This window comes from Drosophila mojavensis, unplaced genomic scaffold, assembly GCF_018153725.1.
Source record: "Drosophila mojavensis isolate 15081-1352.22 unplaced genomic scaffold, ASM1815372v1 contig_74, whole genome shotgun sequence".
Lineage (NCBI taxonomy): Eukaryota > Metazoa > Arthropoda > Insecta > Diptera > Drosophilidae > Drosophila > Drosophila mojavensis.
This window is the reverse complement of record NW_025318899.1, coordinates 465,519-491,140: the sequence shown is the minus strand read 5'-3', so window position 1 is coordinate 491,140 and position 25,622 is coordinate 465,519. Positions and strand designations below refer to the sequence as shown.

Genomic DNA, 25,622 nt, shown 5'->3' with positions numbered 1-25,622 from the left:
TGATACTCTGTAAGGTTTTCAGGAAAGCCTATGCAGCACATAATCATCTCTCCAAATATCATACAAGAAGGTTTTGTTGCATTAGCCCCTATTGCAATTTCTGAGCGCCCCCCAAAAAAACATCGACAACTTGTTTATTTTCAGGGATCGGTGGATCTCACTCGTTTAATTTGAAATAAATGTGCGTTCTATAATAATACATAACTCTATATATATACGAAAATATATATAATTAAATCGATATACATATATACGAATATATATATGTGTATGCATATACAATATCTTTGGTCTGTTTTAGCTGTAGTTTGGATTTGTGTAGAGTATACAAAATGCAGTGTGCTTTGCTACAACAAAATCGAGAAAGGAGGGAAATAAAATAAGACATTGAGCAAATTATAAAAAATAGAAGTAATACAAAGAGAGGCACACAAAAATGTGCAAAATAATAGAAAGATTTGACAACTATGCAAAATACATATGTATATATGTATGCATGTATATTAGATATAGACATATCTATATTTGTATGTGTGTATGCGTGTAGAGGCTAATTAGTGTTTTGTAGTTATGTCAATTTGTTATTGCACCACATGCGGCCGTAAAGTGCTTAAAAATAACGCGACACATGCCAGACCCGACCACCCGAACACCAGCACCCGGCACCCGAGGCAGGAGGTCAGCTCGGCCCGGCCCGGCGCATGGCGCACTCTAAAGATACAAGACTAGAGATTCGCTCGTTTCTTGGACTTCCGTGCCGAAAGCAGGAAATCGCAATGCCTTACAAACAAAAGAATTCTAATTACTCTGTAAGTATATATGGCAAAAATAATATTTATATATATATAAGTGTGTGTAAATTCTAAAATCAGTGATATATATATAGCTTTACGTATATATATATATATATATATATAATGTGGTTTAGTGCTAAAAGAAAAAATACTGGTTATATGTTTTTCGCAAGTCTCTAAATCCTCGTTACAACTAGGCGTAGATCGATTGAGTTTCTGTTTCAGTTTCAGTTTCAGTATCTGTCTGTGTCTCTGTCAGTGTGCGTGTTTTTTGATTGATTGGAATCGTCTACTCTCTAACGGTACTTTAGCTCTTTTTCGTATTTATCACATATTTGTTTACTACATAAGCTCCTAGAAAATCGAATGCAAAATGGGATTTTTTTTTTGGTTTTGGTTATGTTTTTGGTTAAATATTTTTGGTTAAGGTTTTTGTTTTTGGTTTTAACTTTGGATTTTTGATCATCTCCAAATTGTAAATCTCTGTCTCGTTTGTCTTTTTACAGTCTGCTGTTGGTGTGGTGGGCGTGGCTAGGCGACCATTGCATAGTTGCCGGTCAGCTCGAAGGGACTCGTCTTGGCCGAATGCGTGAAATTGTTCTTGGGCGAAAAGTCGACGGGCTGCTCCTGCTCCTGCTGCTGCTCTCGGTTCCTGTCCGCATCCTCGCCAGCCGCCGGCTGATGGGCATAGGCCTGATGATGAGGATGATAGGGCAGCGCTAAGGGCAGCGTCAGCGGCAGCAACTGCTCCTGGTAGATTGCGCCCGGATGCTGGAGCATTGTGGGCTGCAGCAGGCCATTGCGCTTATAGCTTTCGTAGTGCTCCAGACGACCGGGATAGCCATAGGCCAGAGCCTGAGCCTGTGCTTGGGCCTGGCGGCGATCCTTCTTCTGCAGCAGCTTGTGCGCCAGCGTTGACTTTGCCGAGTCCGGCAGAGCCGCTGCAGAGGCAGCTCCTGCTCCTCCTGCCTCCAGTTGCTCCGACTGCTGCTTGGGCAGTGGCAACACTTGGGTGGCACGGGCCGGCGCCTCGCTGCGATTCTTCATGCAGGAGGACTCCTCGTGCTTGTACAGATAGGACTTCAGAGCGAAGGCCTTGCCACAGCGGGCGCACGTGTGTGGCTTGGTATTCGAATGGGTTTGGATGTGGGCGCGCAAGTTGGACTTGTCCGCAAAGGCCTTGCTGCAGACGATGCACTTGAAGGGCTTCTCGCCCGTGTGGGTGCGTATGTGGCCTTGCAGCAGCCAGGGCCGCGAGAAGCACTTGCCGCAGTACTGGCACTCGCAGCCCTGGTTGTGGGTGCGCACGTGCATCGAGAAGGCGGGCATCGAGACGTAGACCTTCTCGCAGAATGGACAGTGGCGCGCCTTCTTGTCCATGATTGACCTGGGCAGGAAGAGAGCTCAAATAAGTCCACGACTATTGTAGATGATGGAGTCAGGCTCACCTGTGTGTTTGTCTATGGCGTGCTAGATTCGAGGACGTGGAATATTTCTTGCCACACTCGGGGCAGATGTGCTCATCCTCTAGCAAGCTGCCGTTGCTGCTGCTGCTGCTGCTACCGCCGGCCTGAATGGCTGATTGCTCGCTGGATTGGCTGCTGCTGCTGCTGCTGGCGATGCTGGCGCAGGAGTTCGAGTCGGAGATGGTGGAGCGACGCAGTTTCCTGCGGTCGAACACCTTGTGGCTGTAGGAGTTGTAGGTGGAGTCATCATCCGACGAGGCATAGAATATGTTGTTGCCGTTGCTGTTGTTGCTGTTGCTGTTGTTGTTGTTGTTGTTGTTGCCGGCCATGTTGTTGCCTTCGGCAGCTGTGCTGAGCGGTCCAGCCGCCAGTGTCACATTCGCCAGCTGCGTCAGATTGTACAGCTCCTCGGGTATGGGTGTGGCCAGCTGATCTTTGCTCATGGCGTCTGTAGTCAAGCAGAGCAGAGCAAAAGAAAAGAAAAACAAACAATAAATTCCATGTGACGTATAAAAAGCATAAAGCAACCTGCTAATGCGCAGCAGATGCGTCACAATTAGCCACACAGCATCAACAAATATAGCAAGTAAGAATACTCTAGTCGGCATTGCCCGACTAGCAAATACCCTGAGTCTTTCTGAATTCCTTATAACACTACATTACTCTATTTAGACAGGTCATGCCAGCTTCCACTTCTAGGCTGATCTTTAGCAGCGGAGGCAAATATTGCATCAGTATTCATCATGAGTCATCTGAGGTAAGTACAAACCTATCCCAAGCCTGTGCGGCTCTCTTGCAGCTCTTGTATTCTAAAATGTATTTTATGTTTTCAGATTATATCGCTTCTTCAGCTAAAAGTGTCCCACGCCAAACAGCCTCGGTTGGATATTATTTAGCAGAGATAACATATTAGCTTTACATGTCTATATGTATATTTAATGTTAAATAAGGCCTGTACATACCATTATTTATTAAATACATATTGTATATAGTTCTAATGTAGATTTAAATCCACACAAACTATGTAAATTTAAAGGCAATAAATAGTGTTTGTCAATAATTAAACTGTTTTTTATTTAGCACTGGCATTTTTTTTGTTGGCAGTTAATGTTCAAAAATTAACCGTCAAATATATGCACTATGCAAAATATCGTTGCATAACTTAGGGGGCATACGGCCGTTGGGACCCATATTTGAACGGCTATGTAGAGAAGTACCAGGCGAGCAGAAATGAATAGCAGCTAGCTAACACTACAATATTGGCTCACTGCTATTTAACATAATAATGCAAATGGTCTGTGAATTAACAGTACATCAACAGTACACTGTTACTAAACTGTTAAGTAGCATTTTTCACCCTACTGCTCATTTCTGTGAGCCTGGTACTTCGCGAAATGCTCTGTTCCAGTGTGGAAGCACCAGGCGTACAGGAATGAGTAGTAGGGTGAAAAATGTTACTTAACAGTGGGTCAACAGAATTCTGTTAATGCACTGTTAGTTAACATAATTCTGTTAATGCACTGTTAGTTAACACAATTCTGTTAATGTACTGTTAGTTAACATAATTCTGTTAATGTACTGTTGGTTAACATAATTCTGTTAATGTACTGTTAGTTAACATAATTCTGTTAATGCACTGTTAGTTAACATAATTCTGTTAGTTCACATAATTATGTTAGTTAACATAATTCTGTTAGTTAACATAACAGCGTGCTCACAGTGTACTGTTAATCTATTGTTAACTAGAATTGGTTACCCTACTCAGCATTTCTGTTTGCCTGGTACTTTACCAAAATTCCGTTCAAATTTAAACGGCCCAACGGCCACAACAGCCGATCTGTGAGGCTGCAATGATGTTAGTTAACATTACAGCGTGCTCACAGTGTACTGTTAATCTATTGTTAACTAGAATTGGTTACCCTACTCAGCATTTCTGTTTGCCTGGTACTTTACCAAAATTCCGCTCAAATTTAAACGGCCTAACGGCCACAACAGCCGATCTGTGAGGCTGCAATGATGTTAGTTAACATTACAGCGTGCTCACAGTGTACTGTTAATCTATTGTTAACTAGAATTGGTCACCCTACTCAGCATTTCTGTTCGCCTGGTACTTTACCAAAATCCCGCTCAAATTTAAACGGCCTAACGGCCACAACAGCCGATCTGTGAGGCTGCAATGATGTTAGTTAACATTACAGCGTGCTCACAGTGTACTGTTAATCTATTGTTAACTAGAATTGGTCACCCTACTCAGCATTTCTGTTCGCCTGGTACTTTACCAAAATTCCGCTCAAATTTAAACGGCCTAACGGCCACAACAGCCGATCTGTGAGGCTGCAATGATGTTAGTTAACATTACAGCGTGCTCACAGTGTACTGTTAATCTATTGCTAACTAGAATTGGTCACCCAACTCAGCATTTCTGTTCGCCTGGTACTTTACCAAAATTCCGTTTAATTTTGAATGGCCCAACGGCCACAATAGCTGATCTCTGAGGCTACAATTTTAAATGTTAAACGGTTTCTGTCGACTGGTTGTGTTAATAGCCTTGGACTTGGGAAACTCTGCTGCTATTGCCAGTTGCATGAGAATTTCGTAAATTTAACGGATTTTGGGCTTCTTGAAGCTACGTCCTTGGTATGCTGTAACCAAGAATGTGTGAGTCAACTGACTGATAGCTATATGTGTACTTTCCGCCTGTTACATAGACTTTCGCAAAAGCATTATACCCATATTTCCCAATTTAATGTGTTCAGGGTATAAAAATAAATCACATATCTATCTGTATATTTATATAAATATGTATATGAATATATGTGTGATGTCTGTTAGTTATAAATATATTTTTGCTACTATTGCAAAAACCAGACTGGCCAACGGTTAGGTGGGCGAACAGAAAGGGTATAGGGTATGCAGAATTCGTTGAGCTGCGTCATTTCTTTTATTTATATTTCATCAATTTATAATTAAGGACGAGCCAAGAGGCCAGCGTGGCCAACGTTGTCTGCATCATCGTCGTCACCTTGTTGCCGCGGCTGCTCGCACACACGGGGCGTATGATTAACGTCAGCGCACAGCCGGCTCTGGCGCACTTGTTGGCTGCATTTTCTTCCACTTCTAATAATTTTTTTGTTTTTGGGTGCATCTGCGAAATAAATTCACGTCGCACTGCGCATAATTTGTGCATGTTGTCTTGGCATTGATTAATCTCGCACGTAATAGCAACCATCTCCAACAAACGCAGTGCTAGCTAGCTACGCTAGGCTATCCATCCATCCATCTATCTTATCTACCATTGCGTATTTATATTTAACGTAAAAACACAAACAAAATGTGATAAATCTACACAGTTCAGTTCTAGTGATCCTAAGTTCTTGGGTCCTTCGTATCCTACAGGTTTGCCTATGCAGCATTCTAATATTAATAGATCTAATCTAATTAAATCTAATTAAAATTGTGTAAATCCATAAATTCACTTATATGCTTACTGAAGCTATTTAATTTTATCGAACTTTCTCTACATTTACCTAAAAATTCACATTTATCAAATATATTCTATGCTATGCAGTTCTATTTATATTGATTAACTATTTATAATCTCTTATTGATCTGAATTCTATTTCTGTTCAACTCTCAGCTCCTATCTGCTCCTTTGAGTTTTTTATTATTTCTACGAAATCGTTTCCAATTTTTTCTTAAATTTCTTTAAAAAATTATAATGCTTGATATTCCTCGAATCATTCTAGATTCAGGTGGCACTCGCATACCCTTATATATATAATTAATGTTATACGATGAACTATTAAAATTTCCAGGCAATCAAATTTTATATTTCCGATCTCACTTCGTCGTTGTTTATTGTTTAAAGTTCTCTTTCTCTCTCTATCTTTATGTTTTCGTAATCGTCTAAATAATCGATTAATGCCTATTGCCACAACAACAATAACAATAACAAATATTGCGATGACGGGGGCGGGGGTGGGGCTAGCGTTGCGGAGGTCATGTGCACCTTGGATTTGTTTGTTTTTCTTTTTCTTTCTTTTTCCGTTTCAGACTTTCTGTTTGGCTCGGCCTGAGGCCAGCCGCGTGATGTAGGCGTGGTGCCCGTCCGCCTAGATCTTAACAAAGAACTAGTGGGCGGCCATTTGGCCTAAACAACTAGAGACTTTTGCAACCTGTTGCGTCTTCTTGGCGGCCAGTTCCCAAAAGATTTTCTCTTTTTGTTTTTCTTTTTAAAAAAACATTTGAAATGAAATTCATTTCGTAGAGTACATTAAAATGTTTGTACCCATAAAAATAATTCCTTGTGCAAAGCGGGAGAGGAAGAGGAAGGGACAGGGACAGGGGCAGCGGCAGGTGGCAAAGAATGTGCAGCTTTAACTACAACAAAATCGACCCATAAAATATTAGCTATGATCTACACCAGACAGTTTGTATATACATACATATATATCGGTATATATATATCGTATATATACATATTCATAATTTGTGCCTTAACATTTATTTATACTTTCAATAAGTGTAGAGACCCCGCAGCACCCGTTGATGTGGCACAACCACCTGGTAATTTTCGCCCATTTAGCCAGCATACCTGTTCCACAGAAATTTCTACTAAATTATTTATAGGACTTTGACTGAGAGATTCGGCTGTTGTTGTTGTGGTTGTCGTTGTCGTTGTTGGGGGCTTTTTCTGCCAATTTCATGAAAATTGGAAACAAAGCTGACAAGTGGGAAATTTGTGGCTAGCTATGAATGTATTTTGCTTTTTGCTTTTCCGAGACCTCCTCAATGCTGTGCCATAATTCTGGTCGATGTCAGTTGAGCGCGAAAGATGAAGATGAAGACGAACCGAACAAGAAGCACCAGTCCGAGAGTCGCATGTTTCTATGACAGGCCGTTAATTAATTATTCGTTGGCCCGTGCTGCGATCGCAGATCGGTAATCGCAAATGACATCTCAAAGAGCAGGAAAAGCGCTGCTGCTGCTGCTGCAGCATTTAATGTTAATTGGCGCAGGCCGCCACAGCCAGCAGCACAACTATCAGCACAGCAGAGCAGAGGGGTAGGTGCTGCTGCCCGCTGGCTGCGGACTGCTGGCTGGGGCACCTAGCATGTAATATGGGCACATGTTGCTACCAACTCAAATCGAACTGCATTAATTTGGTTAAGACTATTTAAAGCTGATAACTGTAGAGCTCAAAAGTCTAGAGGGAGAGAGTCAGAGAGAGAGAAGACGACTGTATATATGAAGAGTTAGTTCGGGAGAGTAGGGAAAGGGTATTCAGAGACAGAAAGGAGAGTAGGTGAGGGAGCAAGAGGAGAGTATATGCGCTAAGGATGTGTTAGTGAGAAAGAGGGAGTCTGTATCATAATGAGTATTAGTGAGAAGCTGATAATGAGCTGCAGCGTTTCATTGCTTTTCAATACCTAAACAAATAAATTCTGTTCTGCTTAATAGACTCGACCGTCTCCTACGCAAACGAATCCATTTTCTGCATTATTAACGAATTAATTATAAAATATGTTTTATAATGCGAAATAATCTTGAATGATAACATCCCACTTATTAGCCTGTTCTGTCATGGCAGGCAGTGAATGTATTTAACAGCTCCACCACATGCTACCTTTCATCAAGTCAGCCCCCACAGGCCCCAGTCCACAGCCCACGGTCCACGGTCCGCGGTCCGCGGTCCACATGAGCCAAAAGTGTTTCGAGTGCATTTTGTAAACTCGACGCACAATGGACATGAAAATGCTTTTCTTTTATTTGTCTTCTATTTTCATTCTGCTTCTTTATTCTTTCCCATTCTCGTACATATATATTTACGGGCAAGAATCTGCGCAAAATGCGCTCGGGCCGAAGAAAGTTCAAAGTCCTGTTAATGTACACAAAGCAAAGAAATGTTAATGGCTGACGTGGCTGAGGGGGCGTGGGGGGAGAGGGGCAGAGCGGCGGCAGGGGATGGAGGCACCACTGGCCTCGCTGGCCTTAACAGTGTTGGCTCGGTGGCTCGGTGGCTGCGTGCCACAGACTCGAATGCGCGTTTCGACTATTTATAGAGGTGGATAGAGTAAGAGGGTGAGAGAGAGAGAGCGAGAGCGAGAGATAGTTACAGCCAGGGCAGGAGGAAATACACGCATAGTTTACATTTAAGTTCAAACTTGAAAAAAGATGCAAGATGCACGATGCACAATAAACAAATCGCTGGGCAGTGCGGCGCCTGCTGTGCCGGCCTAGAAGTCAATGCCACGGCAGTCGACTGACTGTCAGCCACACACAGGACTTGCCCCACACACGCACACCTACGCGACTTCCTGCCTGTTGCCCCTTTCAGTTTCGAGTTGATCTTTTTGTTTATAGCTCCATCAGCGCTGGACTCATTGCCAGTCACATTGGGCACATGTTTACGCCGCCTAATTATAAACAAAATCGGGACACAAAGGATCTCTGAGCTATTTAAATACATACATACATGTATAAACAGTATATGTCAGATTGATGTAAATATCTCATCATCCAAATACAATTTAAGTTGGTTTATCGGTTTGCAATTGATCTGTGATCTGGTCAATCTTCATGTACGCATGTGTGTAGATCGTATAAATATATAATCCCATATACATGAATATATATAGAATATATATATATGTGTTTTGTACTCAACGTCCTTTGAGTGCCGTTAGATAACCTGATTGACATTTTATATGGATCATAGATTTAATAATTGTGTTTCTTATAGATACTCCTTTTTGGACTCCATTACTAACAATACTATTCTACTACTAGTAACTACTACTAATACAACTATTATTACTAATATTACTAATCCTACTAATACAACTAATACTACTAATCCTACTGATACAACTAATATTACTAATCTTACTAATGCAACTAATATTATTTATACTACTAATGCCACTACAACTACTACTTCTAGCACTACTACTACTAGTACTAAAAACAATACTACTAATACTTATACTTACTACTAAAACACGCGCTTTGTTTTCCAAATCATTTCCTTCAATTCTACGCAGTTTTTGTCTGATCAGAACGGCGCATGGCATGACTTAGCTGAAATACAGTTGGCTATATGACATATATACTCTAGCCTATCTATACTCTATATTCTTTAGTCGAGATGTTTACGCAACTAACGTGAGAGAGATGGCATGTAAGTTGTCAACAGCTCTTTCGGTTGTTGTTGTAGGGCAGTTTCTATGAGTGCAACCCATCTGCTTGGCCCGATCATTGCCAATGCAAACACATTTCTCACGTAAATGTCAAAATATCAAAGAAATCATAATATTAATTTAACAAGTGTGGCCCGATAGTTCTCTCTCCCTCCCACTCCCTCTCTCTATGGGATAATTAAAAAGAAAAAACATGTTGCTCATCTGCCAAAAGATTTGTCTTCAGTATATAGTATAAGAATAGCCCAGAGGTTTTGCTTATTGGAGCAATTGTGTAATTCGCAAACGGGATAGACACAGACAATAGGCACACCCTATACTAGAGATAGGGATATAGACATGCAGATATCTACATATCAAGTTAGATGGATACTCACCCCAACTGTAAGACACGCTGTGGATCAGGAAGTTGAGCCCTGCGTGGGGGTTAACTTTGGTCCAAATGGATGTGAATGGATCGTTGCTGTTGCTTGGCTCTCAATATAGACGATGATTCAGCCGAATGTTTGGTGTCGAAGCGAAATCAATATAATATATCACCACGCACAGCACTCGGCTCCTCCCCCGGCCGCTGCTCGGCGCTGTCTGACTGTTCTTGATTCACGATTTGCACGAGCTTTTCATCACAAGGAACAACAAGAAGATACAGATACAGATTGAGAACGAGATACGTTTAATGCACAAGTGTTTTGTTTTCGGCCCGACTATTTAATCGATCCGCTCCGATCCGATCCGATCCAATCCTCAACTATTGCTATTGCGGATCACTGGGCAGGCAGGCAATGTTTTGCACGGTGCGCGCACTCGCTCTTTATAGCTCTCTCTTTCTTTATTATGTTTTCTTTTCCTTTCTTTTGGTACGAACGCAGCGAGATCTCGGAAAGAACTGAACTTTCTTGGCGATGGCACTTACAGTTTTTACATCTCTGCCGCTGCCGCCACGGCTGCTGCTGCTGACGTCGAGGAGGTGACGATGCCTACGCCGACAGCCGACAGCCGACAGTTGAGAGCCGACAGCTAGCAGCTGTTTGTCCGAGGATCGGCCGCCGAATGCCTCTCGGTTCTCCCCTTTGGAACAAGTGTGTGCGGTTTAAAAATAAATTGAAAATAATGTTTTTATTATGCTCCCTCTGTCACTCGCTCGCTCGCTCGCACGTTCGTTCGCTCTAACTCTCCCGCTGCTGTGCCGTGCACTTTTTCCAAAAGGGAAACACACACACACCGAGAGAGAGAGAGACACACACACTCACGCATCTATTCGCCGTGCTTGTGGCTTCGGCAAGGACCACTGCGCAGAATATTTCTAACACAGCGTCAAGTTGGCAGCCAGACGACGGCAGCCAGTGTCAAAAACCTCACAGATCGCTGCTGCCCCCATGCCGCTACAAGCCATCTCTCGAAAGAGAGCGGGAGCGGGAGAGAGAGAGAGAGAGAGAGACCGAACGCTGCGGTTGGCAGCAATTTCGCCGGTTCAGATTCGAATTCTGGGCTGTTGGTGACGCAGTCGAGCAATTTGGCATTTTGAAATAGCTGTTTGTACTTTTTGCGTGGCCAGCCAAAGATAGATTCGCTCACCTGACGCCGCCAGAACCCCGCCCCCGCCCGCTCGACACCGCCTCCCGCACGCCGTTTTCAAACGAACGTCTGCAACACAGGTGTTGTCGGCAGCTACTCTCAACAGTTGAGTTGCCCAAGCGTACTGAACTTAATGTCGCTCTGTCAGGTGTTGCCACGGCAATGGGTCTATGAATTGGGCATAGCTCTTACGTATTTGCCATATTCTATAATCGCATACCTGCGTACTACGTACGTACAGATCTGTATGAATTCTCTATGATTTATGTCTCTTGTTGTTGCCTTGATTTGTGTCTGGTTCTAAGTGGATTTTGTTGTTGCTGCAAGATTTATACTGTTGCAGTTGCAGTTACAGTTGCACGCATTCAATATTATATATAGATCTTTTTACAACTGACTGCAGGAACTCAAGAGATCTCAAAGTGAAAATGATAAAAATTGTATATTTAGATAAACAGAGCAACAAACTGTAGTAAAAATTTTATTGATACTCTTTCGAAAACATGTAATTTACATAATGCAAAGAGGAATTCCTAGTTCATTTCAAAGTACTATTTCTATTTTATGTATAAGGATAGTATACGATCAATATTGAACCTACTCGATATGAAATTAACAACTGTACGATCAATGGGATCTTTACAATGTTTTCCGTTGTTGGGAATTTTCACACTTTGCTGTGGCCTCGACCCACGCAATACGAAAACAAAGGAAATCGAATTGGCTTGCAGATAAAGCTGTGCCATCCCATAGCTCAGGGTGTTTTGCTGTCTGGCGCCAACATGGAAATGCAATTTGAATACAAATGCACACATACATACGTACGACACGTATATGTATATGCTCGCGTATAGAGGGTCAAGTTAGGCCAGACGCCATGCATCACAGTAGCAGATCAGCTTTTGGACCAAGAAAGTGGCGACAAAGCCGAGTGGTTGCTGGGAAGCGGGGCAGATGGACACTTGAAGGGGGTGGAACAGTGTGACATGTGCTAAAGACATCCGTGGCAGCTTGCGTCGGCTTTAATCACGGCAATTAATAAAAGAGAGACGCCTGCCGCCACAAAGGAAGGAAGTATCAGAGAACGAGAAAGAAGATGCAGAGAGTGAATGAGGGATGGAGAGGGGGGGGCGACGGGGGAAAGTTACACTGCATCACCCGGAGCGCAGAGTTTCTGGAAAAGTGAAACGCGACTGGCGGCCATAAATCTATTTTGGTCCTGATTCCTCAGCCAATCTCCCACTGCTCTCGACACTCGCTAAGGCCAGGGGCCTCACTTGCTGCGCAATTGCAGTTGGCGATGCCGAAGACTCTTCTTATTTTTAACTCCAGCCTTTCTTTGCGTAGGTAAGATGCAGTTGGAGATGCTCCCATAAATCCCACATAACAACGAAGCCAAAACAGAGAAGAGCGAGCAGAGGGCTGCGGCAGAGGCAGAGGCTGAGGCAGGCAGCTTTTCCAATTATTTACAGAGATAAATAAAGCGAAATCGCCTTAATGTGAAATTCAACAGGCAGACAAAATGAAAATAACAACAACACAAATATTTCGCATTTCGCTGCTTATTCATTTCTTTTTTGTTTTGTGTAAATAATATTATAATCGATTTCAAATGAAAGACTCTTTAGCTTGCGGTTCCATAAATTATCTTGTTAATCTTTTTCGAATTTCTTAGAGTTCGTTTGCAGCCCATCACAATGGGTAAAAAATGAAATTCCTCTTTTAATAGGATTGAGATCCACTTCGTAGAACATGTTGTGAGGCCCAAGACTAACAGGGCAAGGCTATGTAATTTTATATAATACAATATATAATATAAATATAATTTACTTGGGTGAAAAAGCTAAAGATTGTTTTTTTTTTTTTTAGAAAAAATGAATGCTGGCAGAAAATAGTCTTACATATATTTACATCCAATTTTGTGTGAAAAGCTGCTCAGATAGCTCTCATTTCGTCACCCAATTTTTTCATTGATTACTGCGTCCTGTTTACCGTAGTTGTTGCATTGTTTAAATTATTGAACAATTAGTCAAAACATTTGTTTGTATCTGGAAAAACGGATTGCTGCGTGTCGGATCTGAGAAGTGGTCGACCCTCGGAGCAGAGCCGGATATGCTTGTAATTCCTGCATTCGAAGTCGAATTTCAAAGAGGAAAAGACAAAACATCATAAAGTTCTATTTTTAATATACGACAGGCGATTCAAATTAGGGGGAGTTGACGACTGACAGAGAAGGCGGCGAGCGGTGGGCAATGGGGAGTGGGCGAAGGTGCAGCGGGGATCGATCCCAAGCTATATTTGAATTCTGAAGTGCAAGTGAAGCGGCCAACGATTCCAAAGGTGGCTGCCACTTTGCGCAGGGCAAGAGAGTGAGGGGGTGAGGGAGCGAAGGAGCGAGGAGAGGGAGAGTGGCATGGGTGCATGCGCTTGGCGTGTGCCGCCACTTGATGTGAAAAAGGGAGTGGCAGTAGCAGAAGGAGAGTGAGAGAGAAAGAGAGGGAGGGACAGGCACTGCAATGCAATACATTTGCAACAGGCAGCGAGCAACCTGCGGCATGCTTAACGATACGCATGACAGACATATACATACACATATGCACATATGTACAATGTACATGTGTATATCCATATCCATTCAGCCACAGTTTTAAAATTCAAAGAAACAAAAGCGGAAATGTTGTTGTTTTCCTTTTTACTTTTAACAGCGGCAACAAGCAAACTAAACTGAAAAAACATCAGGCACATCATCATAATCGCCGCTGGATGCTTTTATATGACAATCGAAATCATTTGGCTATTGAACTTTTCGAATTTTGTTAGCATTAGCCTTATATAGTAATACTATGTTGCTTTTAGTCTTTGGCAGTTTCAAACTGTGCCAATTTAATAACAGCCCTGTCTAAAAGTTAACAGAGTTAACTTCTCTTAACAGCGTTAAATTAACTAGTTATAATTTCCATTCCATTTGGAGGACTTCTTTATTCTGCTGTTATATACATCGACGTGATATCGTGTACATGCAAACAATTCATTGATAATTATGGATACGAAATAATTCATATTTATGATATTTGTAGATAATTTTTTCATGTGTAACTACCATACTGCCCGGCAAACATGCTCAAATTTAAAAAATTGCGCCATTTTGTTGTCTGTGGCAATAATCATAATGTTAACTTAACAGAATCGTACTAAGCTATCGATAGTCATGGCTCGTCGACTGTGAGCGTGCGATAGTTTGAGTTATCGCAAAGTTGTCGACAACAATGTCATATTCGTGTTAAGCATTCTACAAATTCTCGAAATTTTCGCTCATTGTATTGCGAAAAACTATGAATTCGTATTGTTGGTGTTGAAAAGCAAGTGTAAAACTTCACGCAAACAATTGCAAAATCAATTCATAGCAGTTGCAACGCACATATTGCTTATACCAATTGCCAACAGAAAACATGGCGCCCACACCGTTGCCACTGGAGCAAATGCCCGGCGCGAATGCGGGCTATCTGCCAGCCGGTCAGGAAGGAGGCCCACGCATTAACACCATGTCTATGTCGGTGCTGATTGATTTCATCATACAGCGCACCTACCACGAACTAATGGTTCTAGCTGAACTGTGAGTGGATTGTAATCCTGCAATTCCTGCATAGGACTTGACACATTTTTTATATTATTTGCAGGCTGCCGCGCAAGACGGATATGGAACGAAAAGTGGAAATTTATGCCTATGCGGCACGCACACGACATTTGTTTACACGGCTCAATGCGTTGGTCAAGTGGGGCAACTCGGTGTCCAAAGTGGACAAAAGTTCTCAGATAATGAGCTTCCTGGATAAGCAGAACATGCTCTTTGTAGAGACGGCCGATATGCTGGCTCGGATGTCGCGAGAGACGTTGGTGCGAGCACGTTTACCCAACTTCCACATACCCGCCGCAGTTGAGGTCTTAACCACAGGCACCTACAATCGTCTGCCAACGTGCATACGAGAACGTATTGTACCGCCGGATGCGATTACGCCGGCGGAGAAAAGGCAGACATTGCTGCGTCTCAACCAGGTCATACAGCACCGCTTAGTCACAGGCAAATTGTTGCCACAAATGCGTGACTTTCGCATACGCAATGGCCGCGTCACCTTCGAGGTGAAACACGAGTTTAGCGTGGCCCTCACCGTCATGGGCGACAGTCCCACTGTGCCCTGGCGTCTCCTGGATATCGATATTCTTGTGGAGGACAAGGAGACAGGCGGTAACTGACGCAAGAAACAACATTTTACTGTCAATTATATCTTCTCTCTTGGCAGATGGCAAATCATTGGTGCATCCGTTGCAGGTCACCTATATACACCAATTGATTCAAGCGCGTCTCGTGGAGAACCCGAATGCATTGAGCGAGGTGTACAACTGTTTACACTACTTCTGCCAGTCGCTGCAGTTGGAGGTTCTCTACACTCAAACGCTGCGCTTGAACTACGAGCGACTCGACGACAACAATATCAACGTGGAGGAGTATGTGCCGGGTGTGAAACTAACGGTGTCATATTGGCGTGATCTCAAGTCGGAGCTGGGCTACCGCCTCACTGTTCAATCGGATCCCAGTGAAATTGGTAGACCTCTGGTCGTTGTCCATGTGCCCTCTTTAGGTGCCAAGGAGTCTGCCGAAGTGGCTGATCGGGCTGTACGCTCGGAGCATCTCTCCATGGAGCGGCTGATAGTGCACACCGTTTATATACGATCCGTGTCTCGCTTAAGTGATCTCAAGCTCGAATTCCAGGCTTTTCTTAAAGACGTTGACTGTGAGTGTAAATGTTCCCAGTTTCATTAGATTCGGCCCTATTTATTAATGGACCTCTTTCATTTCAGTTAACCTGCAAGGTACACCCGCAATTTTGACGGTGCCCGTCCTGTCACCTTGCTTGCGCGCCGAGCAGATTCACATAACCATTGACACGCACACTGGCATGTTCCGCTGTCACGTACCCAAGCACCTGGACTGTCCAATTACGGATGAGATGCAGGAGTGTTTGAATACGGATCGCAGCAAGCTTCCAGCTTTGCTATCGGAGCTACGCTATTGGATTACCCATCGTCGATGCGAGAAAACATTGCAGCATCTACCCGCTACAGCTACCGAAACTTTGCCTTTTCTCGCTCCACCCGAACAGGAACTGTTGCAGCCAGGCCGTCACAAGATCTATGTCAAGTTACATCGTCATCCCAATATTATTCTGGTATGTGCACATAAAATCTTTAGAAATGACTCAATAAATATCCTTTGTGGATTTTAGGTTGTTCAATTAAAGGAAAAGTCCGCCATGCCCAACGAAATGGAGTACACCTTCCATCTGGGCTTTGTGGCCTTTCAAAAGGATGAGAACGATGTTATAGACGAGTCGGCCAAGCAACTTGTTTCCATTGTAGCACAACCGCCATCAGAAATACCCAAATTTTACACAAAGCTAATACGTTTAATTGAGTTTGACACCTTTGTAGCTACACATGGCCCCGGCACTGAGGTCGACGGTGAGTTCTGCCAGCTTCGTTTGTTTAGACAGATATAATTGTTTTGATATATCCTTAGCAGAGGTGTCCCCACATAAGCGCAAGTCCAATGGTGATATTCTGGCACCACCGGCCAAGCAGCAGAAGACCATTTTCCCTGCATATTTTATACCAGAACTCGCGCACGTAGTAGCAATGTGCGATGAGAAGATACCATTCCTCAATCTGGCTCAAACGCTCTCTAAGTACCGCATTCCGCATAGCGGATTGCAAGTGGAGGCGAATGCCACGTCGTTGGTGCTGAAGATTCTGGCATTGCCCAAGCCTGGCACCCATCAGGCACCGGGAGCGACAGGCGAACAGAAGCCAGCTCCGGCACCCAGTACATCATCGGCGCTACCAAAGATCGAGCCACATGTCTGGGAAGATCTTATGCGGCGCGTTCTGTCGATCTCGGTGCGCTCGCAGACCAACAAAAACAGCCAGGTGCGCATCTGGGTGGTCGAGTTTGTGTTCTACAGCACGCCTCTGCAAAGCACTCACCAGAAGGAGCTCGGTAGTCGACGCACTGTCAATCTCACCTACGAGCAGGCCACTCATGATTTCTCCAAAACAGTCGAGGACCTACTTAATGATTGGTCTAAAATCGTTTACCTATATACGCTGGTTTACGATTTCGCAGAGCAGCTGCGCAACAGTAAGTACAGATCAATCATAAATAAGCTATCTAGTTATTTATACTTACTCTTATATTTCCATAGAGCGTCTGAGTCTGGGGGACATGCTGGTGGTCAAGTCCTACACCTACGCCAACTTGTTGATTGGCTATGGACCCAAGAAGGAAGTCACCTGCAATATTTATTGGTCTGTGCAGTCGAATGGCTTCCGATTGGTGTTTGTGGGCGGCATCTCAGCTGTGAATGCGCACTCCATGATGCGTGAACAACTGGCCCAGCATCTAAATCAACAGCACAGTCTCACGTCCATCGCTCACATACTGCACGAGACCTACAATCCGATGAGCTCCATAGCCAAGTTGCCAGTGATTCCGGTGCTGGGCGTACCGGTTAGCTATAGATATATCTGCATATACATAGATAATTCTGTAACACCTTTCGTATTTACAGCGCCCCCAGGTGCCCGTGCTATCGTTCTGCATGCTGCCGCAGTCGCCCTGCTTGATGCGTCTGACCTATCAGGCTGTGTATTGTCTGGAATTGCGCTTTCGTGCCAATCGGCTGGTGTCCATTCGTGATGGCGCTAGTAACCGCTTTGATCGCAATATCATCGAGGAGTTCACTCCCATTCAGGGCCTTAAGGCATTCCTTTCCAAGTACGTGGATGAGTCGGCTGTGTACAGAGGTCGTGCACCACATGACGACGATAATCCGCTGTCTCCCATGGGCTTGGAAGACAACTTTGGCGGCCCAAACAGCGTTGCGGGAGTTAGCGCTGGCGGATCTTCACCTTTCCTAAGCGCCGGCATGCGTGGCCCGCAGTCTCCACGAGATAGCGGTCTCCGCTTTCCAGCACCACATACGCCGCCGTCCAGCTCCAATCCACATACACCAGCGAGTCCACATCCCAGCTCTGGTGGTGGCGGCGCCAGTGGAGGCCAGAGTCATGCGAATTTCAATTTGACATCGCCACCAGCACCGCATATGCCGCATCCGTCGCCAGGTGGCCTGATGCCCTCATCGCCACTGAATCCACAGCCCAGTCCACACATGGTGCACAGTCCGGGACCCAACACTTTGTATATGCAAAGTCATCAGGATTCGCCATTCACAGCCATGTCCCCGGCGAATAACAATTGGCCCGGATCTCCAAGCATGCCGCGTCCATCACCCCGGCCCGGACAGAGTCCAGAGCACAAGAGCACGGGTGGGGGTGGCCCAGGTGTGGGCGTGGGTGGTGCCGATCGAAGTGGATCGCGCGGTACTCTCAACCGACCATGGGCCGGGGCTGTGCCCACGTTGCTGACTCATGAGGCACTGGAAACGCTGTGCCGACCCAGTCCGCATCCCAATAAAGATATCAATGTGGCCGATATGAGTCCCCTTGAGCGGTTCTTGGGCTGCGTTTACATGCGGCGCCAGTTGCATCGCAACATCCAAAGCGAGGAGTCGTTGACGGCGCTCAACTCAACGGAGCCAGGCGTAGTGCTCTTCAAGGTGGATGGGCTGCAATGCCAAGTGATGCTCAATCAGCTGCACATGCAGTCTCTGCATCTGAAGGTCACCCAGCTCCCACCCATGCCAGACAAGCCCACTTTCCAGCTCAGTCCCGACGATCTGCTGGTCATCGAGCAGTACTTCGACACACGAGTGGCCGCGCCGCCCTATCGACCCAATGCACTGCACAGCATGTGTCGACTATTGAATCTGCCCGGTCATGTGCTTAAGGACTTCGTGCAGATCATGCGCCTGGAGCTGAAGCCCGAGCTGGGAGGCGATCAGCTTAAGTGGACCGTGCAGATGTGCCTGCGCATGTCGCCGTCGGCCTTGCCCATCGTGCCCATTGGCAGTGCCTGCGTAGTCCTGGGTCGCATGAAGATCCTGTTCTTCCTGCATATCACACGCATACCGTACAACGGCAAGGACTGGAAGGACAGCCCCTCGCTGGTGCTGCCCATTGTTCATGACATAGCCTCAAACCTAACGCAGGTGGCGGAGAGACGCGAACAGGTGCAATCGCCTCTGATGGCTGCCGCGAGCACGCTGCTGCGTGGCTTCGCTGACTACGGAGTGCAGCAGAATCGCTGCTCACTCTTTCCAGCCGTCACGGAGCTGCTGACCAATCTGGCCGTGGATCAGCCGGCGCCGCCACCCAACCAAGCCATCGGCGCGCCTGTGGGACTTGGCGGCGTCGTTGGCGTTGGCGTGGGCGTAGTTGGCGCTAGCCCAAACACAATGATGCCCATGCAGCAGTTGCAGCCACAGGTCGGACATGGGCCCCAGCTTGGCCCGAATCCGGGTGGTCCGCAGTGATGAAGGCGCAAGCGCCGCGCCTCCTCGCAACAGCCGTGAGGCGGAATCCAAGGCGCAACTGCGAGCAACACACACAAACACAGGGAATTCCCAACTATCATTCATTTATTTATTGTTTAAAATACAACACAAGTTTGTAACATTCACTGGCGTCCACGGAAGACGAGAGATGAGTGTCAAGATCAAAATCCAGATCCAGATTGAGCTATATAAAAATGTAATATCCAGCATACGCAATACGCATTACAATACGAAACTATTGTACAAAAGAGATGCACTAAGTACATGTAATAAATCACTAACTAACTGTAAAGCTAACTACTGTAATCGTAAGAGCATTTGCCTGATTATTTGTTTTTGCTTGGCTGATATCATTTATCACATGGGTCGGCCGTCGAGCGATTCTGTGAGTGCTTGCACCGAGGTTATTAAATATAGTTGTTTGTGTATCTTATGTACCCTTGATGAGATAAGCCTTGCCAAACTGAAAGGGGTGGAAATATTTCTGGAGTAACTCATTTAGTTTGGTTCTAACTTAATCTCACAGAAGAAATTGTCGACCGATTGGACTGTAATGGTCAATAATGTACATTAGTCAAGAGATACACGATTTGATGGAATTCAAAACAGAAATCGGAAAACGAAGGATAAAAGACAAAAGGATAGTTTCTTACAGATTTTCTCTTGTCTTTTAGCAAGGGTATACAAAATTCGACAAGGCCGAATTTAGATCTTGTTCTACTGCTTTGCTTTTTGCGCTCTTCTTTTTGGCTTGATTGCAGTTCCGGCTTCGCCGCTTAAGCTGTCGCAATTTGCGTGTTGTCCATTTGGTTGGTGAGCTCTGCGATGCCCTCCTCCTCGTCCGAAATGAGATCGACCCAGTAGCGCAGGCGCTTGCTGCGCAAATAGCTGGCCGAGTTGTCAAACACAACGGTGTCTAAATGGGTAGAGAGAAAACATTTAGCACCTATGTTAATATATAGTGTAGATATGTAAGCAACGCACATGTGGTGTTGGGTCTTGTGGAGATGCAGCCCACCTCATCCATTTCGTTGGAGTAGACGGTGCCAAGCGGCACCTCGCTGCGCTTCTCGCCCGTCTTCTCGTCCACGCTGTAAATGCCAAACTTGATGTCGTAGTCGAAGGTGCGGAAGTTCCACGAGAGCAGCTGCTCCTCCTGCTGCCCATTCACCTTGAAGTTCAGCTTGAGCTTGTCTCCCTTCGGCACTTGGGTTTCCGTGAAGGTCTTGTCGCTTTGCTGACTGTTCTGATCGATGTAGAGCTCCTCGGGCAGCTTGCCACCCCACACCATCATGGACTTGCACTGGGGATCGCCCAGTTTGTCGACCAGCTGGCCGCCCCAGCTCTTGGGAAAGTTCTTGGGATCAACGAGTGAGAACAGCGACTCCTGCCACTTGTCCACGCCGGACTTGTAGATGTGAATCTTGCTGGTGGTGTTCTCGTCCAGGAACTTCTTCACTATGTTAAAGGCCACCGAGAAGAGCTTCGGTGCATTGATGATGTAGCACATTTTGAGCAGCTCTGGGAAGTTGGCCTCGTACTGCTTGATGGACGATATGACGCACTCGGCTGCTGGCCGCCAGGCATACTGCTTCAGGTTCATCGACTCGCAGTCCAAGAAGACGACCAGCTGGCGCGCCTTCCAGCCATGCTTCAGGCTCTGCTCGTAGGCGAGCTTCATGAATCGCTCCAGCAGCAGAACCAAATACTTTTGAAACTCGAAACGTGTAACGCAGTGCATCATGCCCCAGATGTCATAGTTGTAGAACGGACAAACGATTACTAAAGAGAAAAGAATGAGATGAATCGCTGTCATATAAGTAATAGATTTACAGAAGTACCTGGCGATCCCTCCTTGTCGAAGCCCATGACGCCATAGGGCAGATACTCGCGCAGCGCCCTGGGAGCTTCCCACTTCTCTATGTTATCCACGTTCCACATGGCGCGCGTTTTGAGACTCTGTGGGGAGATATTCAAAATTGAGGATTAGCACTCAGTATATGCTTGAATATATATTGATCTGTATTCAGTAATGTCAGTGATATATTTTATATAGTAGATCAGCAGTCAGTTAAACTTATATCGAGCAGATCAGGTAGTATATAGCAAAGATACGTACCGCTTTAAGCATTTTCTCTGCAGCCTCCACATTCCATTTGCGAGCTGTGGGAGAGACGAAGAAAGGGAGAGGGAGAAAGATAAGTTAGTTTATAGCTGATTATCTTTCACACCTGTAACTCACCTCGTAGCCAGCGCAGTAGAAAATAATCATCATGCGTCTCGTTCAGCTCGGGACTCATCAACTTGCGGAACTGCAAAGGTGCAACAAATCGGATAAATTGATAGCCAAAGTTAACCTTGACTTAAGCCAATAACTGTTGACCACGTGGTCAAGCATAGAATAGAATTCATAGTAAATGAAAAAGTTCGATTCTTAATTTCACTAAATGGGTTGATGTTTTTCCTCAATTCTCTTCATGGCACTGTCTAAGCTGTAACACCTGTTGTGTTATACCGGGCTTATACCGTTAATCATGTGACTGCAGCTGGGCGTCGCTCTGCATATCAATCAAGCCACAAACACAGTCCCAACGTGGCCTTAATAACTGTTAATTTCGAGCTGAATCAATGGCAAATTTAATATTTGTCTGAATGATAATTTGAATACTCTGTATAATTGATGGGGTGAGGTATACTATTGAGGTTTGTGGGGTTTACTGTTGAGGGTTTTAATATTCAAAAGATCTTCGTAACATCTCCCTTTTCAAGTTAGTTTGAATTTCGTTTTCTTATATTACACATATCTACAGGGTATTCGCTATTCGGTCAACTGCCCACGTTTTGCTCTCCCAAAAGGTCGCCTCGTCAAGGTTTTGATTAATTATTTTCCTGTTATATTTTGATGTGACTCAAGTTCAATCGAATTGTTGCCGCATTGAATTGAAGCCGGGGAAATGAAAATGCGACAAATCGCAACAATTTATAATTGGCAATAAAATGTATAAATTTAATCAATTGTAGGTGCAATTGCTCAATGTATGGGATGTCAGATGCAATCGAGCGGAGGTAACGTGCTTCGATTGTTTAATTGAGCGTCGCAACTAGCTGCCAAAACAGCGAAGCTTGGCTAAAGGCTGTTCACTTGGCAGTCGCTCACATTTGGCTTACGACTCGCTTAGCTTGGCTCAGTTGCGTTTAGACCACACTTGAAATTCAATAACGAGGCCAAATGCCAGTTGTTCATGTGGCTTTTGTTTTCATTTTGCTTTTGCTTTTGTCTTTGGGCTTGAACTGCAGGCCAAGACGTTGCCGCCGCTTCTTGAAGTCATGATATGATTTTCATGTCAATGCAAGGGACAGGGGTAGGCGCTAGCGGTGTCTGAGGGGATGAGGGGAAAACAGTGATTTGGCTTGGTTTTCATTAGTGGTAAGTATATTTAGCCAACTTCCTCATAACTCAGCCGCCTTGCAGCTGCCTATTGCTCGCTTTGCTTTGTGCTTTGTTCTTGTTTTTCTACCAAAGCCGCAAACTTGGTCAAGACTTTAACAATTTGCAGCCAAATAAAACAAGTTAGTTGAAAATAAAACACACAAAAAAAAAAAAAAAAAAACAAGGCTAAGAAATCTTAAAAGCCGTTTGGCAGTTAGCGAGGTGTGGATTGATGCTTTGGTGATCGCAGCAGCTTTTAAGCTCTAATTGGAGTGGAAATTGAATGGAAAATTCAATAAACTGAAGCATGTGAATAATCCAATAAGAATGCAATTTAAATTACAGTAGGTATATATAGAAATATACATATTAAATCAGCTGACTCATAGGTCTTAAAAAATTCCAGTAACACTTTTGGCTTTCAGTCACTAAAGCCGCCTACTCCAACTTCTCTTTCTATTTCTCTGCAACTGCGAACTTAACGGAATCGTAAGGCCCTTGACTTGGTTGGCCTTTTAGCCACTCGGTTGGCTCTTGGCGTTAAATCAAATATTGAAAGTATTCGCTTGGCTATTTGGCTTATTCGGGACTTTCCATGCTGAGAAAACAAACCAGTTGTTGAAAGCGTGTACAAGTAAGAGTGAGAGAGATGCAAAGAGAGAGAGAGGGAGTGACTAATATATATCCCCTTGCGCTTAATATAATCATTGGCTATATTATTAACTAAGCAAAGTTAAATATGCGCCTTGTTTTCTGATTGCGAATCCATATTTATCAATTATGAGATTAAACACCATCAATATACCCCATCTATTGCAGCGCCTACAGGGTGTACCAAAAGCAGAACTCATTAGCATGTTGTGGGCACACCCAAGGCATAGGTGAATACATCTAAATAAATCTACATGGATTATATATTTATATATAGTCGTTCAGTTATGCTGATTGCTTCGTACTTGGCCAAAGGGTCGCAATCAGAGATCGCTCCATGATATTTCGAGATAAGTTAATGACAATTTATAATTGCGCTCGATCTGCCTTGAACCGGTTTTTGTTTAATTGTGGCACTTTAAGCAAAGCAAATAAATATGGATAAGTCGATTGTGGGTTGGGGGAGAGTTGGTGTAGGGGCAACCAGTACTAATTAACATCTGCTAAGAACGTTGAGCTGCAAGTGGATGCCATAACTCATTTAGTAGGTCCCACCTTTTGGTTTTGAATTGGCTTTAACCGTTTGACCATTTTCGGTTGAGTTGCTCACACAATTTGAGGGCGGGCCAGGGGCTGGGTATGCAGATTTGTTGCCTACTTGCAGCCGAGAACAAACGTCAACAAAGTGCAGCAGCTGCACATGTTGCCGGCCACATGCCACACAGTGGCCTACAGCGCATGCAAAGTGGACATTGGATGTGGCTAGGAGCTATATAGATATGTGCATATGTGCATAAAAATGCATGTATATACGTATGTATGCTGTCACGCTTCATTGAGTGGCTCGTGTTGACTCAAAGCTCTAAGCGCATTTAAATGCGCAATTTATCATATTGGCAAGGCCAAAGAGACCCAAGGAAGACATGATAAAACACGAAATATATTCGGTGTATGTATGTGTGTGTGCATGCATGTAAATTTGTGTTTACCTATTTCGTAATGCAAATGAAAACGGTAAAACCGGTTCAATTCTTAGTTATTCCTACTAAATGAAATATTTATTATGCGCGTAATCTAAGAGAACACCCACTCAGAAGCCTAACTTCTGCACCAATTTACAGGCTTCTACTACACCCACACCCACACACACTCATACACAGAGAGAGCGAGAGACTCTAAATATAAGAAAGAGAGACAGTGTGAAGATGCGTTACGCTCTCTCACCTGTTCCAATGTTTTGCGCTGCTCGGCGCTGATTTCGGGCAGTGGACCAGACATTTTCTATATATATTTGATTTAAAAGTTGTTAAATTTTTGCAATTTAATATGTTATGCACACACATACACACACGCATAAACACGCGAGCGCACTCCAATTTCGTTATCTCTTTTTGATGATTCGTCGTTATTTCGCTTTTTGGTTTATTTATTTTTTGTTGTTTTTCTTTTTTTTTTTTTTTTTTTTTTTGCTGTTACTGGCTTAAATAAAATAACAATAAAAACTTTCTACGCTTGCGTTTGTTTTGTTGTCGATTTGGGCAGACTGTTGCATATTTTAAGCGCAATTATTTGGTATTTTACTACTCAGCTTTAGTTGACCCTCATCTGGGCTGGGCTAATTACAACAATTATACAAAGTAAACAGCAGACACTGTCACAGTCACAGTTACACGCACTACGCAAATACACGAAACACGGCGTCAATTTTCGTTTGCTTTTGTTTTTGTTTTCGAGCTGCCGCCGGAACTGTAGCGAACGGAACTCAATTTAACCCCAATGCGATGCGTTTGACGGACGAAAACAAACTGAACTTTAATGCGAAGCGGACTTGCTTCTTAAAATGCGCTCAATATTCGCTCTCTTTGCGGCGACTCAGCGTCAGCGTCAATGACGGGAGCGTGAGCAGAAGTGATGACATGAAGTTAACGTTCTTTGGCGCTCAGCTGTTTCGTGCGCTCTCTCTGTCTTTGCCACTCAAGTTCTGCTCTGAGTTGGATGGA

At 44.3% G+C, this 25,622-nt stretch overlaps 3 protein-coding genes and 1 long non-coding RNA gene across 6 annotated transcripts; 2 read left to right on the top strand and 2 right to left on the bottom strand.

Moving 5' to 3' along the window:
- Window positions 1-133: 133 nt before the first annotated feature.
- On the bottom strand, window positions 134-10,475 carry LOC6586400 (zinc finger protein squeeze). The gene is made up of 3 exons (XM_002011977.4): window positions 9,837-10,475; window positions 2,243-2,708; window positions 134-2,181 (listed from the first exon to the last, which is right to left on the bottom strand). The coding sequence occupies exons 2-3, from the start codon at window positions 2,701-2,703 to the stop codon at window positions 1,326-1,328; spliced, it is 1,317 nt and encodes a 438-aa protein (XP_002012013.1). The 5' UTR covers window positions 2,704-2,708; window positions 9,837-10,475; the 3' UTR covers window positions 134-1,325.
- LOC26528682 lies at window positions 2,703-3,320 on the top strand. Its single transcript, XR_001448892.3, has 3 exons — window positions 2,703-2,846; window positions 2,933-3,017; window positions 3,094-3,320. It is a non-coding gene; the product is annotated as an uncharacterized LOC26528682 (long non-coding RNA).
- A 3,792-nt stretch (window positions 10,476-14,267) lies between the features above and the next one.
- On the top strand, window positions 14,268-19,838 carry LOC6586399 (mediator of RNA polymerase II transcription subunit 14). Of its 2 annotated transcripts, none has more exons than XM_002011976.4 (8): window positions 14,268-14,647; window positions 14,712-15,277; window positions 15,333-15,824; window positions 15,892-16,259; window positions 16,317-16,551; window positions 16,613-17,227; window positions 17,292-17,596; window positions 17,658-19,838. In XM_002011976.4, exons 1-8 carry the CDS (start codon window positions 14,484-14,486, stop codon window positions 19,518-19,520), a joined length of 4,608 nt encoding a protein of 1,535 aa, XP_002012012.2. In that variant the 5' UTR covers window positions 14,268-14,483; the 3' UTR covers window positions 19,521-19,838. The 2 variants fall into 2 exon arrangements, with proteins under 2 accessions (XP_002012012.2, XP_032589131.1); XM_032733240.2 differs by having other exon boundaries at window positions 16,610-17,227.
- On the bottom strand, window positions 19,608-25,065 carry LOC6586398 (SEC14-like protein 2). Of its 2 annotated transcripts, XM_015160324.3 has the most exons (7): window positions 24,968-25,052; window positions 24,847-24,903; window positions 21,784-21,853; window positions 21,661-21,704; window positions 21,383-21,500; window positions 20,526-21,323; window positions 19,608-20,457 (listed from the first exon to the last, which is right to left on the bottom strand). In XM_015160324.3, exons 2-7 carry the CDS (start codon window positions 24,898-24,900, stop codon window positions 20,318-20,320), a joined length of 1,224 nt encoding a protein of 407 aa, XP_015015810.1. In that variant the 5' UTR covers window positions 24,901-24,903; window positions 24,968-25,052; the 3' UTR covers window positions 19,608-20,317. The 2 variants fall into 2 exon arrangements, with proteins under 2 accessions (XP_015015810.1, XP_002012011.1); XM_002011975.4 differs by having other exon boundaries at window positions 24,847-25,065.
- Window positions 25,066-25,622: the final 557 nt, after the last annotated feature.